At 45.8% G+C, this 24,484-nt stretch overlaps 1 protein-coding gene and 1 long non-coding RNA gene across 2 annotated transcripts in view; both read right to left on the reverse strand.

Annotated features, from left to right (window-relative positions):
- Nucleotides 1–3,312: 3,312 nt before the first annotated feature.
- On the reverse strand, nt 3,313–5,162 carry LOC309565165. The gene is made up of 2 exons (XR_014225790.1): nt 5,037–5,162; nt 3,313–4,974 (listed from the first exon to the last, which is right to left on the reverse strand). It is a non-coding gene; the product is annotated as an uncharacterized lncRNA (long non-coding RNA).
- A 158-nt stretch (nt 5,163–5,320) lies between these two features.
- Nucleotides 5,321–24,484, reverse strand: part of PIK3C2A (phosphatidylinositol-4-phosphate 3-kinase catalytic subunit type 2 alpha) — a gene marked incomplete at its 5' end in the record, with an annotated part of 39,256 nt that continues 20,092 nt past the window's right edge. The window contains 7 exons of the mRNA XM_082270511.1: nt 5,321–5,569; nt 7,708–7,833; nt 7,933–8,042; nt 8,142–8,223; nt 9,640–9,757; nt 11,517–11,641; nt 13,970–14,174. Coding sequence (XP_082126637.1) covers nt 5,387–5,569; nt 7,708–7,833; nt 7,933–8,042; nt 8,142–8,223; nt 9,640–9,757; nt 11,517–11,641; nt 13,970–14,174 — 949 coding nt within the window. The 3' untranslated portion in view covers nt 5,321–5,386. The remainder of the gene's footprint in view (nt 5,570–7,707; nt 7,834–7,932; nt 8,043–8,141; nt 8,224–9,639; nt 9,758–11,516; nt 11,642–13,969; nt 14,175–24,484) is intronic.

The following is a 24,484-nucleotide window of genomic DNA, read 5'->3' on the forward strand; positions in this document are numbered from 1 at the left end:
CCTAATCAAGTCCAATCAGTATAATCAAACACAGCTGGACTCAAATGAAGGTGTAGAACCATCTCAAGGATGATCAGAAGAAATGGAAAGCACCTGAGTTAAATATATGAGTGTCACAGCAAAGGGTCTGAATACTTAGGACCATGTGATATTTCAGTTTTTCTTTTTTAATAAATCTGCAACAATGTCAACAATTCTGTGATTTTCTGTCAGTATGGGGTGCTATGTGTACATTCATGAGGAAGAAGAATGAACTTAAATGATTTTAGCAAATGGCTGCAATATAACAAAGAGTGAAAAATTTAAGGGGGTCTGAATACTTTCCGTACCCACTGTACCTCAGGATCAGTCAATAAAAGTTCTGATACTTCTAAACCAGAGTCATCTATCCACAGATCTTCCAGTATTTGTAGGGCTTCCTCATCTAATGTAATAGAATAGCCAGTTTCAATCAGCTGGGGTTCATCAACCCCAGCTTGATTGGAAGGTGGCCCGTTCGTTTGGTTAGTGGCAAAATGTCTCTTTAATGTTAACTGGCGAATGAATCTATTTAGGTCCTTGAATAAATGAAATTCGTTGGGACCTATCGATGGTGAGAAACCTAAACCTTTCTTGAGAAGAGACGTCTCTATTTCAGTCAATACATGGGACGATAAGTTATATATCTTGATGGTACCGTGATCTATATTGACTCTATTCTTTCTTTCTTGTTGTTCCCTAATCCGAGATCCTCCTCTTCTACCTCTTCTATTTTTCTTTTTTCTTTTGGGGCTCCCCTTGGAGCCCATACTTGAAAATCCGATCCCTCATTATTGCTCTCAGAGCTAGGTAAGGCATCCATAATGATATTACTTAAAAATTTGGGTCGCCCACCTTCCTTAATAAAACCGTCTAGATCCCTGGCTAATGGGCTATACCGGTTTTGAATGGGTATGGAAATGCTGATGTTATTATTCTTGGGGGAAGCGGGAATGATGGTTATAGTTTCTGATGGAGGATCTTGGGAAGATAAATTATTACCAGCTTCATTAATTATACCCCTAGATTCAGGGGTTTCCAACACCGCTGATGTAATTTTGGGATCCAATTGTTGCCCTAGATGGGAGGAATATTGAGATGAGGGACCTTTAGAAAGATCCCTTTTATATTTATTAGGTATTTTCTTATTTTTATTTTTGTTTGGTTTGTTACCCTTCTCCGATTTGTAAGCAGGGGGTTTGTCATTATTAGTACGAGTATCTAAGCTCTTATTCCTTGCCTTTTTTACTTTTAGCTCCTTCCACTCAAAGATTCGATTGGTCTTATAATCTAATATGTCACGTTCTAATTTCTTAGTTTTGACGTATACTAGATTATCCTCGTGGCGCTTAATATTATCTTCCAATATACTGAACCACTTATCGTATAAGCAAGAGGATTCAAACTTATTCATTGCAGTGGTCCTGTCTAGGACTATTTGTTGGGCCAACTGCAATTTTCTCTCTCTTTGCTGGATTATTAATTTAATCCATTTTGTGGTACAGAACTCCGCTATGTAGCGCCATTCTTTGGTCAGATCCTCATCTAAAAAACTACATTGTTTTTTAATTCTCAATCCTCTCGGAGTAATGCCTAATTCTATATATTTTGTGAGGAATGATAAATCCCACCATTGGGTATTCTCATATTGTCTCGCCTGTTGTAATTTGAAAAAAGTTTGTCGCATTTCGACCTCAAACGCTTCGGTATGTGGGGGTGACTTGTGTGTAGACTGGGATATCTCCATTCCATCCTCCACCACACCGGCTCTGATTTCATTTGAGGTAGAAATAACCCGTTCAAAAATAGCCTGCAAACGTACTGACCTATTGGTCGCCATACTACTTGCTGATAAGATTTATATGAAAAAAAAAAAAAAAAAAAGGGGAAGAAAAATACAATTCAAAATTAAAAATTAAATAATGGTAATCTGAATACAGCACTACAAATTGCTTGTGGGAGACTCCAAAATAATCATGACGTTTTATTCTTAAGCCTGCCGGCCTATGGAGATTCAGGTGCTTACGGGTTAATCTTATTATATATATATTTTTATATATATATATCATATAGATATGTATTTTTATCGATTTGACACATATTTATTATCTTATCAATTTTTAGATCGTTCCATGTATGTCAACAAAGGTATTATAACCGTATACATTCAATTGTGATATACTAATTCTTGTTAGCCCCCTGTAGCATTCTGGACCTTCAATATACCGTTATATATGTTTTTTTATATATACATTTTTTCATCTATTATATGCCCCTTGTTCTTTAATTAATTATTATTTAATTTTTTCATTTTTTTCCCGATTTTTTCCATTTTTATACACCTTTATTCCCTTTTTTTCAATTTTTTTTTTTTTTTTTTATTTATTCATTGATCTCCTAGTGCTTTTTCTGATTCAGCTGTTTGGGGTCAGTCTATTGGCCAGTGTGCCTAACCCCGCCCATCTTTCGGCTTCTTAGAGCCCCCGATCGCCTCTTGCCACAACTTGATAAAGCTACTATTGTAGCGAAACATGTCGTTGTGGCGATCGGGAGGCTCTTCAGAAGCAAATTTATCCAGTCTCCCGTCCGTGTTAACATCCTAGTATTCCTGTAGCCGGCTGTCTGTGGATCTTCGGTCCCGTGCAGTGACGTCATCAAAGCGCGACTCCCGAGGCGCTTGCCGGGTGCCGAGGGAGTGTGACACAGAGGCTCCGGTCTGAGGAAGCGGCCGCACATCAGACCGATCGAGCCCTCCTGCCTGCGACCCCATCTGACAACCGGCTCTCAATATTAGCCACCGGTCTCCTACAGGATTCCATTACCATCGGTGTGAATGTCCAGAGGTTACAAGTGGCGGTAGGACTGATCTTGTTTCATCCATATTATGCTTTACCCTTGGATCATTATAATAAAGTGTTCATATGACTATTCACCTAAGTCCATACTGGGGTTTATTACTACATGCATACTGAGCGCCATCTCTTATATTTAATTTCAATTAAATGTCCACCAATGAGCACACAGTGGTTGGAGAAGAAGGTGGGGAATGTCCACCAATGAGCACACAGTGGTTGGAGGAGAAGGCAGGAATATCCTTGCATTGCCTAGTCAGTGATTTTAAAGGGGGAGGATTCTCTTCTATACTCATTGTATTGGGGTCAGGAATATATTGGCACATATCTGGGGTGAAGGTCGCCCCCCCCTTCAGGATCTGTACAAGCATCTGCCCCATATCTGGGGATCAGCATATCCCCCCCCCCCCCACTCACACAAACACACCACATGACTCCAACATGAATGCAAAACTAGCAAAAATTTATTTGAACAAAAGTGAGCAATATTATCTTTTGGCCGATAAGTAGAATTTATCAGGAAATCTCTAATTCATCTGCGTTAAAATAATGTGCCAGACACAATTTTCTTTTCACGTTACAGAAAGAAGAAGACAAAGGCGGTTAGTGGAGGACAGACACACAATAAATACAATGTACACTTATAGACAATACGATACGATGCGATTCTGGGGCAAGGCAGCGCTCTGCACTCGCTTCATCTCTATATAGGGATAATCCTCAGAGCCCGGCCTGCCCTGTAATCTGATAAAATGGATAAATGTTATTTTATATCGGACGTCACTGAGATTATATTGCTACATCCAGGAATAGCGACAATCCTCTTTCCTTTATATCAAAACTCTATTTGTGAAATGAGTTAAATACAAGTTATTTGTAATAAAATAGAATTATCTATTGTACAAGCAAACCTTTGGAAAAGTCTAGAGCTTTGGTTGTATGGTCTCAGGTTTAATCTACGTTTATTAGATTAATAAAATATTCTATCTTTCCCCAGATTCCCTTTATACAGCATGCGGAGCGGCTGATCGCTCGCTAAGACTCGGCGGTACATAGAGATCCCAGGAAAACCGTTCTACCAGCGGCGCTCTGGTTATAAGGCAAGCACTGCGTCTATATACAGATGAAGAGGAGCCGTTATTGCTGGGTGATGGATACAAAAGACTGACTGGAAACAGCCATTATTCTCTAAGTTTGCGCTTAAAAACATGTTTGTGAATGCCCGAGGAGCAGATCATAAATGATAAAATATTTACAACAAATGTGAATCGGAACAGCGCTCTGTACAGTCTACTCCACATGTGCTCTAAAAAAGTGCAGAAACCTCAGCGACCACTAGATGGCGCCAACATTCCAGTGATCACTAGATGGCGCTAACATTTCACAGTGATCACTAGATGGCGCTAACATTCCAGTGATCACTAGATGGCGCTAACATTTCACAGCGATCACTAGATGGCGCCAACATTCCAGTGATCACTAGATGGCGCTAACATTTCACAGTGATCACTAGATGGCGCTAACATTCCAGTGATCACTAGATGGCGCTAACATTCCAGCGATCACTAGATGGCGCTAACATTCCAGCGATCACTAGATGGCGCTAACATTCCAGCGATCACTAGATGGCGCTAACATTTCACAGTGATCACTAGATGGCGCTAACATTTCACAGTGATCATTAGATGGTGCTAACATTTCACAGTGATCACTAGATGGCAATGACATTTCACATCGATCACTAGATGGTGCTAACATTCCAGTGATCACTAGATGGCGCTAACATTTCACAGTGATCACTAGATGGCGCTAACATTCCAGCGATCACTAGATGGCGCTAACATTCCAGTGATCACTAGATGGCGCTAACATTTCACAGTGATCACTAGATGGCGCTAACATTCCAGCGATCACTAGATGGTGCTAACATTCCAGCGATCACTAGATGGCGCTAACATTTCACAGTGATCGCTAGATGGCGCTGAAATTTCACAGTGATCACTAGATGGCGCTGACATTTCACGGTGATCACTAGATGGCGCTGACATTTCACGGTGATCACTAGATGGCGCTGACATTTCACGGTGATCACTAGATGGCGCCACTATTGAAAGGTGATCACTAGATGGCGCCACTATTTTGCGGTGATCACTAGATGGCGCTAACATTTCATACTTCCTCTATAAGTGGTTCTGGAATGCTTGAGAAGACGTGTTCAAGTTATGGTGTTAGTGGGTAATGGCGGGAACCGTTGTCACGTAGACGCCTGTATTCAGTCCGCCGCTCCTTAGTGGTCATGGCGGGGCAGGCAGGGTGCCCCATATCCAGATAGCGGGACTATCCACAGGGTCCAGGCAGTGCTCTCTGTTATCAGGACAGGTCACTTTGTCATAAAACGTGTAATTAAACAAAAAGTAACTGCAGTAAATAGTCAGTACAGATCAGCAGCTCTGTAGATCCTCTCCGATATCTCAGTGTGGGGTTGGTTGGATCTGGTCGGGGGAAGGAGCGGTCACTCAGAAGTACGGCACCTCTGTTAGCTTGTACCATCCAACCGTCTCTTGTTTCAAGTTAAAGTCTTTCAGTGAAAGCGTCACTCCACCCAGAAAGAAATTCTCCCGTAACGACTCGGCACTGAGAACGCTGAGCTGGAGCTCTCTCTGCCGCAAAGTCTCCTTACTGTATCCACTGTACACCAACTGTGAGGAGAAACATTGGGAGAGACATGAGAGAGAAGAAAGGGTATGTCATCAACACTACTACCCTATATATCCCCTTCCCATGTATCCACCATCAATACCACCCAATCCCCTTCCCATATATCCATCATCAATACCACCCTATCCCCTTCCCATATATCCACCATCATCAATACCACCCTATCCCCTTCCCATATATCCACCATCAATATCACCCTATCCCCTTCCCATGTATCCACCATCAATACCACCCTAACCCCTTCCCATATATCCACCATCAATACCACCCTAACCCCTTCCCATATATCCACCATCAATACCACCCTATCCCCTTCCCATATATCCACCATCATCAATACCACCCTACCCCCTTCCCATATATCCACCATCAATACCACCCTATCCCCTTCCCATGTATCCACCATCAATACCACCCTATCCCCTTCCCATATATCCACCATCATCAATACCACCCTATCCCCTTCCCATATATCCACCATCAATACCACCCTATCCCCTTCCCATATATCCACCATCATCAATACCAACCTATCCCCTTCCCATGTATCCACCATCATCAATACCACCCTATCCCCTTCCCATGTATCCACCATCAATACCACCCTATCCCCTTCCCATGTATCCACCATCATCAATACCACCCTATCCCCTTCCCATGTATCCACCATCATCAATATCACCCTATCCCCTTCCCATATATCCACCATCATCAATACCACCCTATCCCCTTCCCATGTATCCACCATCAATATCACCCTATCCCCTTCCCATATATCCACCATCAATACCACCCTAACCCCTTCCCATATATCCACCATCATTTTCACCCTAACCCCTTCCCATATATCCACCATCAATATCACCCTATCCCCTTCCCATGTATCCACCATCAATACCACCCTAACCCCTTCCCATATATCCACCATCAATACCACCCTATCCCCTTCCCATATATCCACCATCATCAATACCACCCTACCCCCTTCCCATATATCCACCATCAATATCACCCTATCCCCTTCCCATATATCCACCATCATCAATACCACCCATCCCCTTCCCATATATCCACCATCATCAATACCACCCTACCCCCTTCCCATATATCCACCATCAATACCAACCTATCCCCTTCCCATATATCCACCATCATCAATACCACCCTACCCCCTTCCCATATATCCACCATCAATACCACCCTACCCCCTTCCCATATATCCACCATCAATACCACCCTATCCCCTTCCCATATATCTGCCATCATCAATACTAACCCATTCTTCCCTTTCCCATATATCCGCCATCATCATAACCAACCCATCCACCCCCTTCCCATATATCCTCCATCAATACCAACCCATCCATCCACTTCCCATATATCATCCATCAATACCAACCCATCCATCCATCCCCTTCCCATATATCCTCCATCAATACCAACCCATCCATCCACCCCCTTCCCATATATCCTCCATCAATACCAACCCATCCATCCACTTCCCATATATCATCCATCAATACCAACCCATCCATCCATCCCCTTCCCATATATCCTCCATCAATACCAACCCATCCATCCATCCCCTTCCCATATATCCTCCATCAATACCAACCCATCCATCCATCCCCTTCCCATATAGCCTCCATCAATACCAACCCATCCATCCATCCCCTTCCCATATAGCCTCCATCAATACCAACCCATCCATCCATCCCCTTCCCATATATCCTCCATCAATACCAACCCATCCATCCACTTCCCATATATCCACCATCATCAATATTTCTCTATCCTCTTCCCATGCGTTTGTCATTATCACCATCACCTATTCTTCTTTAGGTAAGAACAGCTTCTTCAGGAGACACAGAATGACATTATTATTATTATTATTATTGTTGTTTTTGCCCTTCATACTGTACATCTATTAGATTGGGCCTGCTTGAATTTTATTGTATTGTCTCCCTTTATATTGGAAAGTGCCGCTCACACGGTTGGGGCCATATAAATTCTGTATAATCATCATAAGATACGCGTGCCCCAGTTTGCGGCACTTTGGCTCTTCTATGATCTGTAACACAAGAATGAAATCAACTCTGAAGTCTGCCGGAAATCTCACCATTTCATTGAAGGTGGGGTTGCAGGTCTTTCTAGCGATCTTTGTTTTGCGTTTGGATGTTTTGTGGGGGTCAGGGAGAAGGTAGGTCTTCACATAGGGGTTGGGGTCTGTGCTGTCCTCAATCACCTGCCAAGGACAACAGAGAATTAGGCTTCAGATATAGTGAAGAGGGGGCAAGGACAGTGCAGAATCAGGCCTATATGGGGGAAGGAGCCGAAGACTCACCAGATCTTTAATGTGCATCACCATTATGAAGAGCGTCCCGTTCCGATAAGAGATGGACAGTTTCACCTCCCCCTCAATCTTTCCAGATGTAGGACTCAGCGGGGGATGTCCTGGAATGAATGAGATTATAAATACAGAGGATCCACCATGATATTTACAAAGGTGACCCCACACCCTCCAGAGGTGACCCCCACACCATCCCTTCCTACCAATATCCCGGACAGTGACGTCACTCCCATCCGACTTCTCATCTCGTAGCAGCGGGTGGAAGAAGGTGTACACCAGATCACACTATAAGAGAGGGATACAGAGAATATAGAGGAACCAACTGCATAGCACACAATACACACAGTGCAATACACACCAGGGCTTGACAAATTTGCTTGGAATCTAGGAGCCAGTTTTCTTCCATGCATGCCGAATGGCCGGCTTCTGTCAGACCGGCTGCCGTACACACTGGGGGCGAAAGGCGGCCAGTTTTTACCGAACCGGCTGATGTTACCCGGCATTCAGCCCATGTGTACTTGGCCTAATGGTGTGATGGGAAGTGGCTCACTGGGGAAGGACAGTGCAGCAAGGTGGGGGGGCGATAGGAGATCCAGTAACTCATGCCACCTTAGGCCCCTTTCACACGGGCGCCTCCGCTAAGCGGAATCCGCTTCCTCAGCGGGGATTTCTCCGCTAATCTCAGCTGAGCAGGCGGATGAGAGGTCCGCTCCGCTATGCAGAGGGAACACTAACACAGCCCCGCTCTCCTGTATGGGGCAATCGGATAGAAATGGACTGCCTGTTCATTTCTATCTGATGCCATCTGATTCGATCCACTGGACGGATGGAAAGGAGGACCACCATCTGCCTGTTTTCGGTGGACAGGATTGGATGGCGGCGGTCAGCGGACATCCGCAGGTCCATAGAGGAGACTTAAGGGTCCAACCATGTTCGCCTGAAAAACTGACAGCCCGTGTGACAGGGGCCTTTGGCTGTGTGGCATGACAGGGAGAGAATGAAAAATCATAAAATAATACATTTTCATGAAAAAAAAAAAAAGTATTCATAAAAAACAGTTTCCATCTTTGTGAGGTTGTAAATAGAACTGAGGACGTTCCAACCAGCTGCCCCACACTCCCTGTCCACTCAGCGGTAAGGACAGGGTGCCAGATCCCTCAACACCTTCAACCTCTTCTCTTTGGAAAGAGATGGGCGGGCAGTGAGTGCAGGCGGGGAAACCCTCAGCACCGCCAGTGACTACTTGTTGCAGCCTCGGCCACAAGAGGGCATCAGTTCCTCAATGTAAGCGTCTTGCTCCAGCAGGCCGCATAGCCGCAGCCTCAATTACGGGCCGGCACGGCAGCCTAGTCCGCACATCCATGGGCGGGGGGGGCACATGGCAGACATCCCAACCTGCAAAAATTCATTTCAGGGAGGTGGCACTCTGCAGGGGGCCGCAGCCCGCATGCAGGAGACTCCCACACCTAACGGCAGACTTGGGATGTCTGGCATGGGGAGAGGACACCTGCTGCAGTGTAGCCCAGACGCCAGGCCGCTAATTTCGAGTTGCCAATGCGACCTGGCGCCTGGGGTTTGTCAAGCCCTGATACACACAATACAATGTGAAGAGTAGTCACCCATCCTATAGACATACTATTAAGCTGCAGGACAGACAGATCCTCTGATAGGTTGCAGATGCCCACCAAGTCACACACTCACCTCGGCCACCTCAGGGGAACTCCTCAGCAAGCTCTGGAGGTAGCTGTTTAGCTCCACTTTCCGCTTGGCAGCCACATCTTTTATATGGGTTCTTCCAAGGACCACCTTACTGGGGAACCTAATACAGAGAGGAGCACATAAGAACAGCCGGTGGTGCAATGTTATACACAGACTCACCCCTCCATCACCAATCCTAAGAGACCACACCGAGCCGACACTCACCCCTCCATCACCAACCCTAAGAGACCAGACAGGGCCGACACTCACCCCTCCATCACCAACCCTAAGAGACCAGACAGGGCCGACACTCACCCCTCCATCACCATCCCTAAGAGACCAGACAGGGCCGACACTCACCCCTCCATCACCAACCCTAAGAGACCAGACAGGGCCGACACTCACCCCTCCATCACCAACCCTAAGAGACCAGACAGGGCCGACACTCACCCCTCCATCACCAACACTAAGAGAGACCAGACAGGGCCAACACTCACCCCTCCATCTCCAACCCTAAGAGAGACCAGACAGGGCCGACACTCACCCCTACATCACCAACCCTAAGAGACCAGACAGGGCCGACACTCACCCCTCCATCACCATCCCTAAGAGAGACCAGACAGGGCCAACACTCACCCCTCTATCACCCCTACATCACCAACCCTAAGAGACCAGACAGGGCCGACACTCACCCTTCCATCACCAACCCTAAGAGACCAGACAGGGCCTCCATCACCCCTCCATCACCATCCCTAAGAGACCAGACAGGGCCAACACTCACCCCTCCATCACCATCCCTAAGAGACCAGACAGGGCCGACACTCACCCCTCCATCACCAACCCTAAGAGAGACCAGACAGGGCTGACACTCACCCCTCCATCACCAACCCTAAGAGACCAGACAGGGCCGACACTCACCCCTCCATCACCAACCCTAAGAGACCAGACAGGGCCGACACTCACCCCTCCATCACCAACCCTAAGAGACCAGACAGGGCCAACACTCACCCCTCCATCACCAACCCTAAGAGACCAGACAGGGCCAACACTCACCCCTCCATCACCATCCCTAAGAGACCAGACAGGGCCAACACTCACCCCTCCATCACCAACCCTAAGAGAGACCAGACAGGGCCTCCGTCACCCCTCTATCACCCCTACATCACCAACCCTAAGAGACAAGACAGGGCCGACACTCACCCTTCCATCACCAACCCTAAGAGAGACCAGACAGGGCCTCCATCACCCCTCCATCACCATCCCTAAGAGACCAGACAGGGCCAACACTCACCCCTCCATCACCAACCCTAAGAGAGACCAGACAGGGCCTCCATCACCCCTCCATCACCAACCATAAGAGACCAGACAGAGCCAACACTCACCCCTCCATCACCAACCCTAAGAGAGACCAGACAGAGCCGACACTCACCCCTCCATCACCAACCCTAAGAGACCAGACAGAGCCTCCATCACCCCTCCATCACCATCCCTAAGAGACCAGACAGGGCCGACACTCACCCTTCCATCACCAACCCTAAGAGACCAGACAGGGCCTCCATCACCCCTCCATCACCATCCCTAAGAGACCAGACAGGGCCAACACTCACCCCTCCATCACCAACCCTAAGAGACCAGACAGAGCCGACACTCACCCCTCCATCACCAACCATAAGAGACCAGACAGAGCCAACACTCACCCCTCCATCACCAACCCTAAGAGAGACCAGACAGAGCCGACACTCACCCCTCCATCACCAACCCTAAGAGACCAGACAGAGCCGACACTCACCCCTCCATCACCATCCCTAAGAGACCAGACAGGGCCGACATAACCCCTCCATCACCAACCCTAAGAGAGAGTAGAAAGAGCCTATACTCACCCCGGCAGCTTCCAGAGCGGAAAGAGGATGCTCAGCTTGTTGTGCAGCTCCTGGAACTCATCGAATGTGCGTAAAATAAAGGGAGAATCGTCCTGAACCTCCCGTATAACTCTCACCACATAAATCTGAGGAAAAACACAGGCCGCTCAGTCAGGATGCAAGCACAGGAAACGAGGCGATGATTTTGGGGAATCCTCCAGATTGAAAGCGCACACACACACACACACACACACACGTCTCCCATTGTCAATAGACACTGATCACCTGAACGCCCTGATCCAGATCCGTATCTTACCGTCCTGTGTCGAAAATCCAGCACAGTTCCTTGGGGGGGGGGGGGGGGGTATGCACTCTACTTGTTTCAGGACTCCAAAACAAGCCAAACCCCAATCAGATGAATGCATGGAAAAACAATTATGTAGAGCAGGATTGCCATGTGATCAGCCTGCACTCCAATCATGGTACACACTCTGCAGGGTGAATGTTCAGACTGATTTGTAAAATGGAAAGCGTAGTTTGCAGTAATATTGTGGTGTCCCGGAAAGAGCAGATTGCGGTATCTGTTTGCCTATATAAACATACCTATTAACCTTTTCCCAATACATAAACTAACCACTAACCTATTCCAACACTTCATCTAAGCCTTACATTCAACTCTAACCCTTCTCCACCAATGTTAAACCTCAAGGTTCGATCTTGTATATCTCATGGGGACTGTACTGGTGAAAACTCTGCACTGAGTGCCTGGGGTCTGCACACATTACAATGGGTTCCCACTCTACCTGCTGGATATTTTATACACTGAGCAGGAGGAGCTCAAATACACGTAGGAGGGTGAGAACACCCCATGGGGGCCGAGACACATAAAGGAAGATGAGAAAGACCCATAGGACCCCCCAGGGCCTGCGACATACAAAGGGTAGGTGGAACCCCCCTAGAGCCTGAGACATATAAAAAAGGTAGGTGGAACCCCCCTAGAGCCTGAGACATACAAAGGGTAGGTGGAACCCGCCTAGAGCCTGAGACATTTAAAAGGTAGGTGGAACCCCTGTCGTGGAAAATAAATAGGCTTGTACTGAAAAGTACAAGTGCTCCGCTCTTTTACATAACGATTTACCAAGCACTCGGCGATAAAGAAAGGAACAAACGCGCTGGGTCATTTCGATGCCATCTGCCAGGTCTCTCTCCATTGGATATGTATGTGTGTGCATGTGTATGTGTATAAGAGCTAGTGTTTGTGTGTGAGAGTTTATGTGTCTCTTCATGGACGAATGATGTGTTAGCTGCTGTTATGTGAGCTGTTATGTGAGCTTGTGTCTGTGTGTGAGTGTGTGTGTGTGTGTGCCTCCTTCTGAGTTCTGATGTGTTCTGTTGTGTTCTGGGCAGGGCTTGTTTATTTACATCAAGTGGACAAAAGGAAGTTACAGGGAGTGGCTTCACAACCACCAATCACAGAAAGTACAATGGGCAGGGCTTATGTACAAACACAGCCATGTGCAGAGATGGCAGAAATGGCTGCCATCTTATCACTAACAAGTCTTTCAATGACTGTTAAAGCAATAATCACTGTAAATATCCATTATCAGTAAAACTTGACACTGGGAGACATTATGACTATTTAAACTAAAGAAAATGTCCACAATCAAAATTTCCACAACACCCCCCTAGAGCCCGAGACATACAAAGGGTAGGTGGAACCCCCCTAGAGCCTGAGACATACAAAAGGTAGGTGGAACCCCCCTAGAGCCTGAGACATACAAAAGGTAGGTGGAACCCCCCTAGAGCCTGAGACATACAAAAGGTAGGTGAAACCCCCCTAGAGCCCGAGACATACAAAAGGTAGGTGGGACCCCCAGGGCGGAGACATACAAAAGGTAGGTGGGACCCCCCAGGACGGAGACATACAAAAGGTAGGTGGGACCCCCAGGGCGGAGACATACAAAAGGTAGGTGGAACCCCCCTAGAGCCTGAGACATACAAAAGGTAGGTGGAACCCCCCTAGAGCCCGAGACATACAAAAGGTAGGTCGGAACCCCCCAGGGCAGAGACATACAAAAGGTAGGTGGAACCCCCCTAGAGCCCGAGACATACAAAAGGTAGGTCGGAACCCCCCAGGGTGGAGACATACAAAAGGTAGGTGGAACCCCCCTAGAGCCCGAGACATACAAAAGGTAGGTCGGAACCACTCATAGGAGCAGAAACACACAAAAGGTAGGTGGGACCCCCAGGGCGGAGACATACAAAAGGTAGGTGGCAACACCCAAAAGTCCATAGTTTGATCCGAACAGAACCTGATAAGATCTCACTTTCGGTGTTTCCATATCTGTATTTAACACCTCACTTCTGTGTGTACTGATCCTACAACCAAGGTAATGCCAAATGCTAAATGGCCAATTTCGGTTTTCGGCCAATAAACTTCCAATCTGCATGAAGACGACAGTGTAGACACTTACATAGTATTTATCGGGGTTGTATCTCTTGTGGTAGGTGAAGATGGAGGCCTCTCGGATGCGCCCGTCCTGCTTCATAGAGTACACCTTCGGGGAAAAGGACAGAATGGCTTCATCGTTTACAGGGACCCCTGAGAAGCGCTGGGCCAGGTTGTGAATGAAGAAATTAAACTTTGTTGCGACGCTCCCCAAACTGGACTCAATTAATCTGGAGGGAGAAGACAGAGCAGAGTCATCAACAGAGGAACTTTGTACTTGCCTTAAAATCTTTATGTTGGAGGCCATTGAGGGACACAGGAATTCATACACAGTCCAGGTATTATTAGTCTACAAAAGGACTGGACACAAGCAAATTGTAAGCCAACCCCCCTCCCCCAATAAAACCCCTCCCCCACCTGGCAGGGAGAAGATGTGCTGAGAACATAATAAACAGAGGGGAAGAATCAATGTCCTTTTTTGGACTCCATTTTGTTTCTCTTCCACTGAAAGACCGAAACACAGACTGTGGAGATGTCCAAAACGAGTCAAACTGAGGTGTGAGAAACGCAGCAAAAACCACTACAACCCTCACTAGAACTGAGGACTGCCTGCAGCCCAGGGGCCTCCTGAAGGACCAGCGCCCATATCTGAAGGATGGGGTGAATTTTCCCAGCCAGAGTGGGAACCTGATAACATGACCAATGTGGAGAGCAAGGAGGATTCACCTAATTCTCCAGACCAGGATGGAGGAGGTCATTGCCAGAGAGGGAGACTCTACATGTATGAAAAACTGTACCTGTGGACAGCAGATCAACCAGAACCCAACTACAGATGGAACAACAATACGCCTAAACAAGGAAGGAACAACAGAAATAAAACACACTGGTGATAATCCCCAAAAGGGACCAATCCCAACTGGAAAAACATTCCAGACAAGAAAGCCCAAGGCCTGACAACTAACCTTAAAGATCAAAGGACAGAGCGCCTTGACTAAAGGAGGCCTTTTTTAGGGAGGACTTAAAGCAGATCCAACTCACACACTGGCAAAGGGTGGATGAAAACGCTTGAAACTGGCGAGGCCCAATCCAGCTGGACCTTGCAGAAGGTCAGGTCCTTGAAAAAGGTGTTCACTACGAAGATCTATAAAGCTGACCTTTTTATAGGAAGTGGCCTGAGCATCCCACAATGAGGATGTTAGGAGAGAGCTGTACCACAAGGGGCTGAGTGTATCCCAAGAACAGGAGGCCTTCTCTTCTGAGTGGTCCTTGTCTCAGACACCGCTGTTGAGTGTGATCAAGGAGGCCAATACTTCTTAGGGGATTATATCTCAATGCTATAACATATTGCTTTAAATCTTTCTGAAAAAACACCCTCTTAAGGTACTGGCTAAATGGGAGGGAGATGTGAGATCGATTTCTGAGGAAGCTTGGGAGGAAGCCCTCTGGGGCGGTGCCAGTCTCCTCTCTCACCGGTTACACAATTGTATTGTCAGGTGTATTGGTGATTAAATAATAATAGAAAGAAAAATGGATTTAAAAAGCCATGTATATTTCATCTTATGCATATAGATTGTGAACAGCAGCTTCAATTTTGTTTGAAGGTGAATGAAAGTTCATATATGTTCTGTTGCAAGATGTCTCTTACAAGAGAGAGTAGAATTTCAACAGAGATCTTTGTATTTCTTTTAAAATCATAAATAGACATTTCATCAGATAAGACATAATGGTAGTGTCAGCCTGTCTGTAAGTATTGCAACAATAGACAATGGCTCAGTGTTCTTCATCAGACATTTAAAATATAAATGTTAAAGATACCTTATATTATGTTTAAACTGTATATCGACAATTACGTTTTATTCTATTGTTGATGTGGTGGAATGTGTATATGATGCTCTATATATATATATATATATATATATATATATATATATATATATATATATGTGTGTATATATATGTATATATAACTGTTAGAATACATTTCTTTTAAGTGTAAGGACATGTGTAAGTGTAACTAATTACCTCACTTTATAGAAGTTTGTGTTTAAGTGTTTAAGGTATTATAAATCCTACAAGCCAGACCTCTATAGATCTTCCAATCTTAGCCTAAATGTCTGACAGTAATGTCAGCATTCAAATAATTAATGGATCTTTACTAGCCAGACAGGTCAAAGATCATCCGATAAGGATATGTTCTAATTATTTTAAATACAAAATCTAATGAACGGTACAATACTGCCCTCTTTGGACACACTAATTAATGCAGTATTGGGATAATTTAGTATTTCCAATATAAATATATATATATTGTATTAAAAATATAATTATTAAAATGGCATTACTTGCCAAGATGAATGATGGAGATTAGATGGACATTTATGTATGTACTGAGAGTATGGACAAGTTTTTATGTGGTGTTTTATGGTTACTCTTAAATATAAAGAAATCATCATTTAACTTTATTATACAAAACATTGGGTTAATTATTAGAGGTGTGACTATGACCTCACCAGTTAAGGTATAGAATATCCCAACCAATGGGGATAATTTTTCATCCCTCTGGGTTTAACTTATGGTAATTTTAATAGTCCTTTGTTCATACCATATAAAAGGAAGAACCCAGATGAGAGACAGGACACATTACATTGCCCAACATACATTACACATACATCACACACACTACTACATCCCTCAATATACTCATCCAGACATACTCCATCTTGCTCCATCATTCATCTGAAACTTTGAGGGACGCCAAACGAAACTCCTCCCTCACTTACCACCATCTTAAGAAAGGCATCCATCTTAAGGACTCTGGTAACGACCATTTGAAGCTAGCAGCCATCTTAAGTGTGGTAAATATTTCTTGCTGTGTTATTTGATTTTATTCAATATTGTTTATTTCCTTCCTTATATATTTTATATTGCATATTTAAGGGTAATAAGATTACAATCCCAGCCGTATAAACCATAGTAGATTTTTCTCTAAATAGCTGATTTTTGTTTTTATACATTTTTATTAATATCAGATTTAGCGCATTAATTGCGATTTTAGTCTTCCGTTTTGCATGGCTTATTCTCGCTCCATCTGCAGTGAAGTGACTTTCGGCTATGCGATTCGCAGACAATTGTGGTCTGTTTATATAGAATACTTACCTATGGTTTATGCTATACCTGGGAAGAAATGGTAATCTTGCTTTCACTATTGAGCTAAACATCACATTGCATTGATTGTTTTAAGTTAGTATTTTCTGTAAATTTATCTTTTTGTGTCATTTCCATTTTTGATCATTTATTGTGAATACATGTCTTGTGAATAAATATGTTATATATATTGCTTACTGTAGACTGTACTCACTAAGATTGGTATATGCTTTTAAAAAGAAATGAATCAATTAAAAAGAATTCGCTACATATTGATTTGTGGAAATAAGTGGAGATTCTCCTTGCTCACAGATCTTTGCTTATTGACATAAATAGACACTTATATTCAGAGCAGTATAAATATTCTGACATAATGGAGGCACAGCGATATTATTAAATATTTTTACAGTATATCCTACTGAGGGTATACTATACTCTCCACAGACTACATACTATGGGTTGGCCATCCACCCCACTGTGCATTAAGGTGCAAGCGGGATCATGGGGATTTGATCCATCTACTGTGGAGATGCCCCAAGCTACACACATGATATTGGAGGGGGGTGCTGGACACTCTTAACGGTGCATTTCAGACCACTTTTTCTTTGAATCCAAAACCATGCCTGCTCAACTTATTGGACGATTATGACTTAGAAGGATGTGCCAAAGAGGCAATGACTCCATCCTTATTTCTATCGCGTAAATTAATTATGATACATTGGAAATCAGAGAATCCTCCCGCTGTAGGGGAGTGGGTCAATAATGTAGGTAACATGCTCAGAATGAAAATAATAATCAACATAGGGGAAACACACTCAGGTTTGAGAGGTTGTGGGGACCATGGCTGGATGCACCAGGGTTAGCCCTGGTGGATCTGGTCATGGATAGACTACTAGGTGGAATTGTCGGATGAAAAGGATAAATACAAGCACCCGGGCCCACGGGAGGAAAAGCTCCACATTAACAGATAGACCGGCAAGGAACCCAGGGAGACTGATGAAGGTGCAGTGCCCTGTGCAGTATCACAGTGGAGATAATGAGGAGCAACTGGAGGGGGCGCTGGAAGCAAGAGATTAGCCTGGGTGCTAAACAGGGGTCTCTGAGCCCGAGTCCTTGGGTGATTTATCCTCTGGTATTCAGGTGCAGAGGACCTGAGGCTACCTACTGCAGAAGCAGAAGTAGTAGGTTCAAACCGGGACTTGAGGAGGGATCTCAACTACTTGTCGATAAAGTCTCTAAAGCAGTTGTTCTTAACCCTTTTTTAACACACAATCCAATGAAAGCTATGGACCTCCTTCCCGAAAATACTGCCAAAAAACACAGCTTTACATGCAATGAATAGATGGACTTTATTTACTGAAATGTGATTGGCTCATACATATAACTTACACAGAGCTTGAATAAAGTAATAGAGAAGTATGGGTAAAGCTTTTTTGGACATATTTCACTTGTGGGTCACAGAATCGTTCAACCCAGAATCAGCCAACAGAGGGCTAAAGCCTGATGTCCCTGAGCCGCGCCAGTCTCTATATGCATGTCGGGATTTCCCCCAGATGCCCGACCAGCAGTTGGCCCAGCCTCTCACTGCACCGCTGAGAACCAGAGCCAGCCGCCCCCTCTCCTGCCTGGGGCTCCAATGAATGCAGGAGGGGGAAGAACAGAAAGTGATAATTGACAGTCACCGCTCTCTGCTCAGAGCTGACAGAGAACTGACCGATCAGCTGTCATGTGATCTCTCAGTTCTCGGCAGTGTTGCCAACCTACCAGATTACAATTTACTGACGCAGCACCCAACATTTACTGGCAGAGCCAAGTTTTTACTGACATTTCCAAAAGCTACAAAATTACAGTTTTAAGTGCAAATATTTCAGTATTTAGGCTAAAAACAAGTACAATACGCAATTAGCAATCACATTTAAGATAGATATTAGGGCAAAAACACACACATATAAAACGGAATTTTTGTAAAATCTTACCTGTAAAATTTGTTTCTCTGAGTCCTCCGACAGTCGCTGCCTCCTCTAAGTCATCACTGTTGGGTATTGACTTCCGCTCCGCAGGAGTAGCTAGGCATAAAGACTTAGTCAAAAGAACAAAGGCATTTGCATATACACACCCATGGGGGCTGTCCCATCTGGTCAATACCCCCCTGCAGTGACCACTCCCAACTCAGTTTGGTAGCATAGCAGTAGGTAATAAGAACCCCAAAAGAGGGGCGGGGGCGGCGACTGTCGGAGGACTCAGAGAAAGGAATTTTACAGGTAAGATTTTACAAAAATTACGTTTTCTCTTACGTCCTCCGGCAGTCGCCGCCTCCTCTAAGTCATCACTGTTGGGATGTCCCAAAGCAGTATAGACATGAGGGGTGGGAGACGCAACCGTAGAAAAGGCAACGCAGTACCCACATCAGAGAAAGGAACCTTACATGCACAGTAAGAGAACCTCTGGGCAACAGAAAAAAATGGATTTTTGTAAGAACTTACCGTAAAATCCTTTTCTCTTAAGCTCATTGACAGACGTAGTCTTCTTGATTCTCAAGAGCTGGGTTATGTTGTCTCCGCAGGAGTAGGACTAGGCAGAATGACAAAACGTTCTGGCTCCACCCTAGGGGGCAGTCCCTGAGGGTATATCCTCCCTCTCTCTGCTACAGGGAATCAGTTCTGTTTAAAGCAGTACAGAGAAATTAACCCAACCCAACTCAATGATAGAGGGGCGGGTACTACGTCTGTCAATGAGCTTAAGAGAAAAGGATTTTACGGTAAGTTCTTACAAAAATCCATTTTTCTCTATCGCTCATTGACAGACGTAGTCTTCTTGATTCTCAAGAGCTGGGACATCCAGAAGCAGTGCCACAAATGAGGGGTGGGATTGACAAAATCAAATCCAATCTAGAAGGCCCAACCGGTGCCAAACTAGAAGTTTTAAAGGCTCATTATAAACAAAGAATGAGACTAAAGAAAAAAATTTCCAACGGAAAAAAACCCTCGAGGTAGACCACTGGTCTCCTCAAATTGCGGCCTGCAAAACCTTGCGGCCAAATGAGGCATCAGACGATGCCATTACATCAACTTTATAATGTTTTGAGAAGGTATGCACCGACGACCAGGTAGCCGCCTTGCACACCTGGACCACTGACGCCTGATGGCGAAAGGCCCATGACGCACTAAGTGCCCGAGTGGAGTGCGCCTTAACAGGGAACGGGGGCTCCCGACCCTTAATAGAATAAGCCTGCACTACCGTCTGTCTGATCCATCTGGAAATGGTCGCGGCAGATGCAGGCAACCCCTTTTTGGGTCCATCTGGGATCACAAAAAGTGAATCCGTCTTGCGAAACGAGTCTGTCGTTTTCAAATATACCCTGATCGCCCGGACCACATCCAAGGAGTGCAAAGCAAATTCCCGAGGATGACTGGGCTTAGGACACAGGGAAGGTAATACAATTTCTTCATTCAGATGAAATTCTGAAACTACTTTTGGTAGGAAGGATGGATTCGGACGAAGAACCACCTTATCTCTATGAACCACCAGATATGGTGAACGACAAGATAATGCGGCCAGTTCTGACACCCTGCGTGCAGAAGTAATAGCCACCAAGAAGGCCACCTTCTGGGACAACGTGGGTAGAGGAATCTCCCTAATATCTTCAAAGGGAGGTTTCTGAAGAACCGACAACACTAAATTAAGATCCCAGGGGGGTAACGGCGCGTGCACTGGCGGAGCCAGATGCCGCACCCCCTGGATGAAATTCCGCACCAAGGAATGAGTAGCCAAAGGCTTCTGAAAGAAGATGGCTAACGCTGAGACCTGACCCTTGATAGTACTCAAGGCCAGTTTCTGCTCAACCCCTTGTTGCAGAAAAGCCAATATTCGACTAATCGAATAAGACCGAGGACGGAACCCCAAAGGTTCACACCATGCAATGTAGGACTTCCATGTGCGATGATAAATCTTTCTGGAAGTCGCTTTCCTTGCTTCAACTAGAGTAGGAATAACTGAAGCTGACAAACCTTTGTCCTTCAGCACCTGGGTCTCAATAGCCAGGCCGTTAAAGCCAGCGATCGTAAAGCAGGATGGAAGATCGGTCCCTGAGACAGTAGATCCTCTCTGAGAGGAAGTCTCCACGGGACGTCCGCCACCAGTCTGACCATGTCGGCGTACCAAGCTCGACGAGGCCAGTCCGGAGCTACCAGGATTACTGGGATTCCTTCCTCCTCTACCCTGCGAAGAAGTCTTGGCAGTAACGCGAGAGGAGGGAAGGCATATATTAGCTGGTATTGCCCCCACGGGGCGATCAGTGCGTCTGCGGTTTCTGCTAGAGGATCGCGGGAGCGAGCCACGAATCTCTGAACTTTCCTGTTGAATCGTGATGCCAACAGATCCACATCCGGGGTGCCCCACCGTAGGCACAACTGGTGGAAAACGTCTGGATGGAGGGACCATTCCCCCTGATCCAGGGTCTGACGGCTGAGATAATCTGCCTGCCAATTCTCCACCCCCGGAATGAACACCGCAGAGATTGCTGGAACAAATCGTTCCGCCCAGCGAAGAATGCAAGCCACTTCCTTGGCCGCTCGGACACTCTTGGTGCCCCCCTGGTGATTGACATAAGCCACGGCCGTGGCATTGTCCGACTGGATCCGAACCGGGCTGCCCTGGAGCTGCTCGGTCCAGTGAATCAGACAAAGTCTGATCGCTCTCAGTTCCAATACATTTATCGGTAATCTGGATTCTTCCGGGGACCAAAGTCCCTGGGCAGATAATTGACCGAGAATTCCTCCCCATCCGGATAGACTGGCATCCGTGGTCACTATCGTCCAATATATTGGCAGAAATGACTTTCCCTGGCTGAGCATTGGAGACCGAAGCCACCAAACCAGAGACTCTCTGGTCTGTTTGCTCAATCGTATCTGATTGTCCAGGGATTCCGGATTCCGATTCCATCTGAGGAGAATCTCTAGCTGAAGAATTCGGGTATGGGACTGGGCAAATGGGACTGCTTCGAAGGAAGCCACCATCAACCCCAGAACCCTCATGCAAGTCCGAAGGGAAGACCAGTTGTTGGACAGTAACAACTGGACTGCTGATTGAATCTTTCGAAGTTTCCCTACCGGAAGAAACACTCTTGTCCTGACTGTGTCTAGAATTAGACCCAGATATTCGAGCCTCTGGGTGGGAACCAGAAAAGACTTTTGCTGGTTCACCAGCCACCCGAATTCCTGTAAAGAAATCATAGTAATTTCTATGTTTTGTAGCAAGGTCTGAGGAGACTCTGCATGAAGCAGAAGATCGTCTAGGTAACCTAGAATCGATATACCTCTTTGGCGCAGAAGTGCCAACATTGGGGCCAACACTTTTGTGAAGACCCGCGGAGCCGTGGCGAGACCGAAAGGTAACGCCACAAACTGATAGTGGTTCTCCTCTACGGAAAAGCGTAGAAAAACGCTGATGTCCTGCGAAAATGGGAATGTGAAGATAGGCGTCCTTGATGTCTATGGACGCTAGGACATCCCCTGGATGCAGGAAGGCTGCTACCGTGCGAATGGACTCCATTCTGAATCTTCTTATGTTGACAAAAGAATTGAGTGCTCTTAAGTCCAGAATTGGACGCACTTTGCCCTCTTTCCTGGGTATTGTAAACAGGTTTGAATAAAACCCTTGAAACCGTTCTGTCCAAGGAACGTGGACTACCACTCCTTGTTGTAGTAGATCTGTGACTGCTCTCCGCAGATCTTCTAGACGATCCGGAGATAGTCGGATATTGGAAGGGAAGAATCGCGCCGGTGGGAGAGATCGAAACTCGATCTTGTACCCTGACTTTATGACTTCGCAAACCCATTTGTCCGGGATTCTGGAAAGCCATGGATCCGGGAACCGGCGAAGACGTCCCCCCACCCCAGTTATGGGTGGGGGCGCACCTTCAGGCTTTGGATGGTTTATCTTCAGGTCTGGAGGGGGCGGGCTTTTGCTTGCCCGACCAACGACCCCTGACGCCTCCTGTAGGAACCTTGGAGGACTTAGTTTTTTCACCCGCTGGACGAAAAAACCTCTTGTGAGCAGAAAAAGAAGGCCCTCGTCTTTGACGAGTTCCTCTACCTTTAAAATTTTGCGGTAAAAAGGTGCTTTTTCCACCGGTGAGATCCTTAATGATCTCATCTAAGTTGGCTCCAAATAGACGTTCTCCTGAAAAGGGGATATTAGCCAATGCTTTTTTGGAACCTTGGTCGGCTATCCAACCTTTTAGCCACAGTGTACGCCTGAGAACCACTGCTGAGACTGATGCTCGCGCCATTAATGGAGTGGCGTCTAACGCCGCATCACATACAAACTGTAACCCCTGTATCATTTGTTCCAACAAATCTGATACCGCCTGAGGGACTTCTTCTAAGTCCCGGCGTAACCACTTGGTCCATTCAGTTACAGCCTGCGAAACCAGACCAATAGCAATTATTGGCCTGAAAGCTGATCCAATCAAGGAAAACATGGTGCGAGACATAGCTTCTATCTTGCGATCCACTGGATCTTTAAAAGACGGAGCGTCTTCTAAAGGAATAACCGTGGCTTTATTCAATCTAGCAATTGGTGAATCCACCACAGGTGGTTCTGTCCATTTCTTAATAAGGGTTTCCTCAAACGGATAACGCCTGTCAATGCGTTTGGAAATATTAAAAGTGCGTTTTGGCAGACGCCATTCTTCATCGATTGGATTGCCAAAACATTTGGGCAATGGAAAAACCTTTGCCACTTTGATGCGCTTTTTAGTCCCAAAAGGGATCTCAGTTTCAGCTATTTCTGATGGAATACCCTGTAACCTTAAAGTCTCTTGAACAGATACAATGAGTGCGTTTACCAACGCTTCCTCTCGGGCTATGGCAGATGCCGAAACATCCTCCTCACTGTCTGAAGAGACAGGACCCGAGACACCAATACCAGATGAAGTACCTGCAACTGCAGAAATAGGCTCAGAGTCTGAATCCGAAGTTTCAGATAATAAGGGGTTAGGCGGGGGTCGCTTTCTTGCGCCCTGTCCCTGACAAGCCACTTCCACCCGGGACACAAAAGTTTCCATAATGGCTGACAAAGATTCAATTGTCAATGGGGTGCTGGAGGATCCCGCAGACCCCTCGAGGGGATCCGGAGGAGATACATGAGTGGCAGGGTCCATGTTAATACAGGACACTTTTTGCCAGCAATAAACAAAAAAAAAAAACTCTTTTTTTTTTTTTTTTTTTTGTGTGTCTCCCCCTAGCGCAATAGCGCCCCTCAGAGTACCTGCTTCTCGATCCCAGAGAGAGAGAGAGGGACCCCCAAGGCTCACCAACCGATGCAGTGCAGTTTCCAACAAACTGCAGCCAGCGTCTGTCTTACACAGACTGGAAGGAGCTGTTTGCTTTTTCCC

Source organism: Pelophylax lessonae, assembly GCF_965119305.1.
Source record: "Pelophylax lessonae genome assembly, chromosome: 10".
Taxonomy (NCBI): Eukaryota; Metazoa; Chordata; class Amphibia; order Anura; family Ranidae; genus Pelophylax; species Pelophylax lessonae.